This window comes from Galeopterus variegatus, unplaced genomic scaffold (genome assembly GCF_000696425.1).
Source record: "Galeopterus variegatus unplaced genomic scaffold, G_variegatus-3.0.2 Scaffold1023, whole genome shotgun sequence".
NCBI lineage: Eukaryota > Metazoa > Chordata > Mammalia > Dermoptera > Cynocephalidae > Galeopterus > Galeopterus variegatus.
In genome coordinates this window covers 313091-321724 of record NW_007727134.1, presented here as the reverse complement: position 1 = coordinate 321724, position 8634 = coordinate 313091, and the positions used below count along the sequence as shown (strand labels likewise).

At 36.3% G+C, this 8634-nt stretch overlaps 1 protein-coding gene across 1 annotated transcript in view; it reads right to left on the bottom strand.

The window, feature by feature from the left end:
* The window catches only part of LOC103591749 (contactin-1-like), a 26791-nt gene extending 21279 nt beyond the window's left edge, over window positions 1-5512 (bottom strand). The window contains exons 1-2 of the mRNA XM_008574263.1: window positions 5491-5512; window positions 3606-3755 (exon numbers count right to left, since the gene is read on the bottom strand). Coding sequence (XP_008572485.1) covers window positions 3606-3755; window positions 5491-5512 — 172 coding nt within the window. The remainder of the gene's footprint in view (window positions 1-3605; window positions 3756-5490) is intronic.
* Between the last annotated feature and the right edge of the window lie 3122 nt (window positions 5513-8634).

Here is an 8634-nt window from a genome sequence, read left to right as displayed (position 1 = left end):
TCATATTTTCTTATCAGCAAATCAAACTTTAAAATGAAAAATTAATAGCATAATGAATAAATGTTATTGAGCAAATATTATACCCCAGAGTGCTAACTGCTTTTCTTATATATATTTTTTAAATCATAAAAATAATCTCATAAGATAAATTAGAGATGAGAAAAGTGAGGCTCAGAGAGGTTAAGTAATGTGCCCCAAGTTACAGAGCTTTTATTTATTTATTATTTTTATTTTTATTTTTTTCCTTTTTGTCTTTTTTTCGTGACCGGCAATGGGATCGCAACCCTCGGTGTTGCTCCCGCACCGCGCTCAGCCAGTGAGCGGCCCGTCTGTATGTGGGATCCGAACCCTCGGCAGGGGCACCGCCACGCTCCCAAGCCGGCCTGTTACAGAGCTTTTAAATGATGATGCCAGGATATCACAGAAGGATTAGTGTCCTGAAGCATTAATATTGCACACTGCCTTCAGAAAGGAGTTTAGGAGCAAAGCGTTTAGAATGAGAAAGGACTGGTTTGAACGCCAGCTCTGCCTCATGTTAACTGGGTGTAATCTTAACTTTCTCACCTGTAACTTTTGGAATAATAATACCAATTTTAGAATGTTATTGTGGGAATTAAGTGAGGCAATGCAAGTGGAGAGCTGAGCACTATGTCTTACGTAAACTATAGTAGCTATTAAAGTTGATTAATAAAAGATCCTAAAATGCTTTTAATGCTAGATTAACAAATGTGGTAGAGGTTATAGGATTTATTTTTTCATAATTGAAAGGAATAAATCATCTCACTATAGCACTATGGGGCTATATCTTGCACTATGAATAAGACTATCATCATTTCATTGATGTGTTTGGGACTGGCTAGTTAGCTCAGTAGGTTAGAGCATGGTGCTGATAACACAAGGTGAAGGGTTCAGGTCTTATGCTCACCAGCACCAAAATAAATAAATAAATAGCACTATGAATAAGACTATCATCATTTCATTGATGTGTTTGGGACTGGCTAGTTAGCTCAGTTGGTTAGAGCATGGTGCTGATAACACCAAGGTGAAGGGTTCAGGTCTTATGCTCACCAGCACCAAAATAAATAAATAAATATAGGCATCAGTGTGTTTTCTTGTTTTGGTTCTGATGGCTTCTAAAAGAAGTGATTTTCTAAGTTCACCAGAGAGGAAATTAATTTCTTAAGAAAATACCATTTGGACAAACATAGTGGAAGAAGGTGATACCAAAAAGAAGTTGGTTGAAAGTAACAACTTTGTGAAAATTTTATGTTTGATATCACTCTGAAAAAATTTTTCCCCCCAGCCTTTAAAGATAAGGATGAAAATTCCTTAGTTACATCCAAACCACTGGTAGTGAGCACAATACTTCTAGATATAATATTAAATTATATTATAATATAATTATAAAAATTATATTCATAGTTTCAGGTATAAAAGAATTAGATTGAATCTCTTTGAGACATTGGTGTTTTTTTTGTTATTGTTCTTAAAAACATATATAATTTCATCACTTCTACTTTGATATTCCAGAAAAAAACTAAGACAGATCTTATGGTAATTCTGTCTGGATGATGAGCCTATGTATTGTAAAGCAATTGTTTTCTGAGATAAGTAATAATGATATTGTTTGCAACAGAATACCCAAGAAGAGGGAGTTCTACATCTATCACCCATTCCAAAGAAAGTATCCTCCCTCGACATATCTGGTGTTCAGATAACACTTTGCTAGTATTGTATTAGTCAATAGGTCATAGAAAATTAATCAAAATCAATGAGATTAAAATAAGATGGCTATATTTGAGATAGGTATATTGTACTGTTTTAACTGAAATAACTTTGCTTGGATCAACTTAATCACTTGGTATTTTTCTTCAATTTTATTTTGAAAATGAATGCTTATTAAATCAAATCAAGTGCATCATTTCTCAGTGTGAAATTATGTGGTTAAAACCACTAGTCAAATCATGCTCCAGTCTCTTTTTAATTTTGTTTTTCAGAAAAAGGCAACTATGTTCAGTCTATCATACAGAAACCTCTGTTACAAACATAGGTGGGTCTAGGGAATAATATAAACCAAACACAAGGATTTTGCCTGTGTGGTATCTGTGTTCTGTAAAGATTCAACTTAGAATACTTCTATATCCTAATGAGATTTCTGTGAGGAAAAGAAACGAAAAGACTTGCACTCATTTTGTAGGTAGATATACTGAAACAAAAAACTAATGTTTAGGTCATATCTAGTTTCACAGTTAAGACTGAAATCTAGGCTTCTATTAGAACTTTAATAAGGTTCATATAAATGAATGCATTTTTAAATCCTGTTTGAGAAGCTGCCTTTAAGAGAGAAAGCTCAATGTATGAGAAGAGGTGTCAGACAGATCTTGATTTGAATTCTGAACTCATTATATTAACTTAGGTAAACTTTCTACTGTCTCTGGGTCTATTGCCTATTAACGAGGATGGGGCGTTACACCAAAATATTGTCATGAGGATTACATGAAATGCATGTGAAAATACTGAGCACAGATCAGGTATTTCAGTGCTTATTTTCTTCCTTTATTTCAGAATCATCACTTTTATCTGATAAATTACATGAAATTATATGAAACATTGATACGCTTTATTGATGGCAGTCCCTGTGAATTACTTGGGTTTTAAAACTTAGAGACATTAAAATTCATAATTCTATTTGGAAGTTAGGCCAATGGCTTGAGGTAGTCAAAAATATGGGTAAGTGATATTAAAAGATCACAGCAAATTTTAATGGCAGTTTCTCATCCATTTGAAATCTTTCTCCCTAAATAAAGCACTGAAGTTTGGCAAGGCACAGTGAAAATAAATGAACCCAGAGAGCCTACAAAAACATTTTCTTTTTGATAGGGAATAATAAAAGAGGAGCTATCATTAGAATTAGAGCATTTTTCCTTAGCAATTATTTATTAGCAGGGTTAAAGGAAAAAAGAATGAGGTAGTTCTTTCACTAAGAGCTATTTAAATGGGGTTGGTATTTAGCATAAAAATGTGAACCTGTATTGGAAGAACAGCCAAGGTTGAGCTATAAAAGACCATATTTAGAGAGACACCTAATATTAAAAGAATATGTCCTAGCTATTTCTTAGAGATGCTGTGACTCCCCATGGTGCATAGTTCTGAGAAGTCCACCTGTCTCTCCACTCCCAATACCCTTCATCCACATAGTCTCTTAGTCATAAATGTCTTTGAGAAAAACAGAAAATTGTGAACACTTCTAAATCATGAAACCTGTTTAATCAACAGTCTGCCTGGATAAGATTCAGAATTTACATTAAAGTTTATATTTCAAAAACCAACATCATTTAAATGGTCTCTAGTAGAATATGCTGTGTTTTTTATTTACCTCTTCCCCTACATTAACTTGTAAAAATATTCTTAAACTTCATATTTCTTTTTTTGATTTTTGGCTCTCTTGACATAGAATACACTCATGTGTGAAATACACATACACAGACTTTTTTTGGATGAATCACTTACCTCAGACCATTATTTATTTCCAAATACATTCAACTATATATTAAAGAGGGATTAAATTTACAGACCTTTTGAAACTGAAAGTTTCTTTTACGTACCAGCACCATCTGTTCTAATTTTGTTCGATGGTATACTGGGCTCTCCTATACCCAATGTATTGGTTGCTACCACCCGAAATTCATACTCCATCCATGGGATTAAATCCACTGCTCTTGCTGCCTCCATATTACCTTCAATAATTGGGGGATCTAAATAAAATAAACAGTAGAGAATATTAGTTGACTAACATCACTTTTATAAATCCCCATTTTTACTTTACTGGTTTGGAGAGAATGGCACATATTACATGGGTTGGAATAAAAATAACAATTAGGAATGACAAAATGTTAAGTTCAAAGGTGTAAGAAGAGAGGTCATTAATAAATAATACACTAGAAAGAGTGATGTGCATATGAATCACCTATTTAGTAAGTCTGAGGTGGGGGGGACTGAAATTCTGAATTCTGCACTTCTAACAAGCTCCCAGGTCATGGCTTTGCAGCTAGTCCATGGATTAACTGCACCTTGAGTAGCAAGAAGCTGTATTCTGGAGGTAGAATCTAGAAAGATTTCCTGAGGGAAGGGTACAACAGTAAAATTGTATAGACTGCCACTGGCATAGTCTATGTGTAGGAATGATTTATTACTAGAGTAAAAAAGATAATGCTCTTATCTTTTTAAAGTTGGTTTTGCAGATTTATATACAAATCATTTGGACCAGTGATCAAAACGTTATCATAATTTGTTAAGATTTATTAATTATTTCTTAGAATTCATGCTACTAGATACCAATGGGGGATTATAAGTTATGGGTAGGATGTGGTCCTAGCTTGCTTGTTTAGTTGATATATGACAGAACATACAGCCAAGGCAGGTCAATTCATTGTTTCAAGAGCTCTTAAAATATTTCCACACATGTTTTGATAATTAACCTACATATACATATGTGGAAAATTTGTCCCAATAGACTTGTCAATGGCTCATTTTCTTATTATTTAGGGAATTTTTATCTGACAATGCAGATCATAAATGTGTAGTTTTTAAAGATGTACCCATCACCACAATAAATGCTAAGCATCCCAATGTCCTGTTTCTACTTTCAGACATATTCCTATATGACTTAGACTGTCCCATCAATCTGCCATGATTTTAACTCTTCTGGACACTAATTTTGCTACCTATTCTCTAATCTTGTTATAAATTTGTTCTACAGATTTTACATACATTTTTGACTTTCTGATGAAAAGTTTGGCTTCACCTTCCCCTCTGTTTTGATTTTGCTTCTTTATCTCCTATCTCCCCCTTACACCAAATCAGAATCCGTTTTAGTTCATATAGATGGGGACTTTTATTAGGTGATTGGAAGAGGAAAAGTGAAGTTCCGGCTCGCGAGGATTCTTCGTGGAGTAAAGGGAAAATAGAGCTGGTTGTTATGACACTGAGTAGGATGACCCCTCTTGCCCACTGGACACCTTTTAATGATTTTGAACCCCCTATAGAAAAGATATCGTAGTGTATTAAGTGGTGCCCTTCCTCAAAAGATCTGTCCGTGTCCAATACACCAGAAGCTGTGAATGTCACCTAATTTGAAAAAAAGGGTCCTGTGAGACACTTTTATGGTTAAGTTTAAGGTTGTAATTAAGTTAAGACTGCTGGGGTATGATTATCCTGGATAATCTGGGTAGGCCCTAAATCCAATGACAAGTGTCCATATAAGAGACAGAAAGGAGAGACACATAGAAGAGAAGGAGGCGAGGAGACAGTGGAGGCAGAGATTGAAGTGATACAAGCTAAGGAACATTTGGAGCCACTAGAAACTGCAAGAGGCAAGGGATGGATTTTTCCCAGGAGGCTTCAGAGAGGGTGCAGCCCTGCGAATACCTTGATTCTAGACTTCTGGACTCCAGAACTATGAGAGAGTAAATTTCTGTTGTTTTAAGCTACCTAGTTTATGGTAATTTGTCATGGCGGCCTTAGGAAACTAATATAGAGGCTAAAAGGCAGAAGCTGATGGAACTATGTGTGAGTCTGTGATTTTGTGAGTTGGGGGGCCTTAAAAAAACAATGTGATAAAAGTGTCAAGGAGGCATTCTGACCCACTCTGCTGCAAAACCCCAGCACTATTTAAGCTCATAAAGAATGGAAATGTTGAAAGCATTCCAAAGGGCCCACACTGTTCTCATGATGGTCAGGGTCATGCTGGGGCTTTTCCAAGCAGCTGGGCAATCAACAGGTGTGGGCAGGTGTATGCCAGGTCAGAACAGGAAAAAACCAGCTGGACGTGCAGTGGAGATTGCAGCTGAAGATAGACTGACTTTGAGCACATGTGAGGATCCCAAATGAAAATGCCCCAAACAAATGGAAGATCAGAAACATTTTCAAAGAGTAGAAAAGCATACTTGCCCACAGGTAATATTAGGAGAAAGGGTGGGAGATAAGGCAGAAACAGTCAACTGAAGTCATTTTTGTGATGGGATTTGGATTCTAGAGGAGGAGTCAGGCCTTTGATTTTAATGACTGAGATGAACAAAACAAGAATAATGAGCAGCTGTGGAGTTGCTACCTTGAGAAGGTGGATCTCAGTGGGAAGCTCTTAGCTCAGAGGTGCAAGTAACTCTCTCAAAGGGGGAGTAAGAAGTAGATGTCAAGAAGATGAGTTTCCAGAATGTACCTTCTGAATGATTAAAGAAGGAATTTATATTTATAAATTAATAATAATATTCCCCACCAGGATTGCTAATGGCTTGAAAACCACTTTTTTTAAAAGAATAAAACAAATTATAATAATTCTTGGTAATTTACACTAACATCAGTACTTACGAGAACAGAAATATCTAGAACATGTTTTGGTAGATAGTTATAACACTCTCTCAATCAAACCATGTACCTAAGTACAAACATATGCTGCATAATGATGTTCCAGTCAACGACAGACTACATATGTGACTGTGGTCCCATAAACTTATATGGCTTTGCCATATTCCCTAGGTGTGTAGTAGGCTATACCATCTAGGTTATGTAAGTGCACTCTGTGATGTTCACACAATGACGAAATTGCCTAAGGATGCATTTCTCATTTCTCAAAAGGTATCCCTGTAGTTAAGCAACACATGACTGTAGTAGAAACAAATTAGCAAAAAAATAACCACCATCTATCATTCTTAAGAAATGTACCTAGAATTAAAAGTCACTCTTCTATCTGACCTGCTCTCAGTCTTCCAGATCTGGGCTGGACTTTTGATGCATAGCACATCAGAACAGGATTTAAAAGTGTACTCTCTCTGACATTTTTCCCAGCTCCAATTTTGAGCTATGTAGCCCATGTCATCACTACAACTGGAACTACAAGACTAGCTATGTGCACACCAGGCCCATCTTGAAATATTTCTACTGCTTCCCTCTTGCTTGTTCCTGGCTATCTATCATGTGTGGACATATACATTTTTCTTCTACTTATTGATGTTTGGGAACCCCTCAGAGCCTGGTATACCTGGCATAATGTTTTGCAAATAGAAGTACTTCATAGATATTTGTAAAAAACATATACATAAAATACAAATATAAAAGTGTTTATTTAATGTAGACAATGTGCCCATCTATGAAACACAGCCTCGTATACAGCAATCACGTTAGTGTCTCCTCCACCCCTGAATCAGGTGGGCTACCAGTAAAAGATAAGGGGAGAACACATTTACTTTGTCTCACAAAAAAGTATCCAATGTTCTATGGCTCTTAGGCCTATATTCAACTCAGAAATTATCCTGCCCTGTCTAGAACAGAGGATAAATCTCTTCTCTATCCTCTTAAGCCCTTTTCCACTCTCTTCAATTGTGAGTTGATTGTTTCTGATTTCTCTCCTCCACTGGTACTGTGTATGCTTGTGTATAACATGGTTTTGCCTCTGAGACATATTTATATTTGTTTTATTTTGAGCTCAGTATGTCCCCATAAATGGACTTCTACCTCATGCAATCTTCTATCCCTCCAGTCCTGGTAGGAACTAACGGATCTCCCTCCTCCTCCTCGCCAAACCCACCCACACAGACAGGTTGGGAGCAGAGGTCAGCTCCATGCAGGAGTCAGTTTTGTTCTGCAAGCAGATTTATGTTCCAAGCCAAACAGAGAAGAGGAAGAGTCAAGAGCAGAGGAAATGTGTGTCCCATTTCTTTAGCCAAGTTCTTTGGAATCTATTTGTTATTCTTGGAATCAGAAAGGAAGTAGACTTCTTTGCACAATAGAGGCAAGTACAGAGAGTCAGGACTGAGGTCTTGAGTTCCTCATTTTTAACTTGGTCAGTTCTGAGTCAGGCCACTTTTTACAGATAATCTCAGCATTGAAAATTAGATTTTAACTGTATAATGCCTGTCAGAGGCATTTCTCTACAAAAAAACTAAAATGTTGTGTTAACTGGATAGGTGTTTAAATCTTGGCCTTACTTTTGAGTATAAATTTCAAGCGAAGGGATATCAAGCAGGAGACCATAATTCTTACTTTAGTACTTAGACCAAAGACTCCCAAATAAGAATATCTTATTTTATCAACCAGCCATGAGCAGTATCCATAGATCTATTTACAAATACCTTGAAGCAATAAGGCTCATAGTGAAAAGTTTCTAAACTATTCTTTGAGGACAAGGGAAGCAAGCCTCATCAGTATCCTAAGGCCAATAATTCATGGTGTTTTAGTTGTCTAGAAACCATGCTTGTGGTACTCTGCCTTCAGATCCCAGCAACTAATTGTTTGAGCAGTTTCAGAAAGAACTAGAATAACTTCAGGACTAAAAAGCAGATTGTTTCAGAACTACTCCAGCCAATGTAACACCCTTTGTTCTAGACTTTTTGAAGTTGCTGTCGTGAGTCCTGGTATTCCCTTAAAGCCTAAATACAATCAGAACCTTTAGTATCTTCCATCTCAGTCTAAAACCCAAATATTTTAAACTACTCAGAGAGAACTACCCACTCAGAGATTCTAACTAAAACAGCAAGTCATCTTAAGTTAACAGATATATTTCATTGAGATTGGAAATGAGCATTTAAAAGCTTCTCACTGGCTTTAACACAACTACTCTGTTTTATGCTGCAGGCCCTA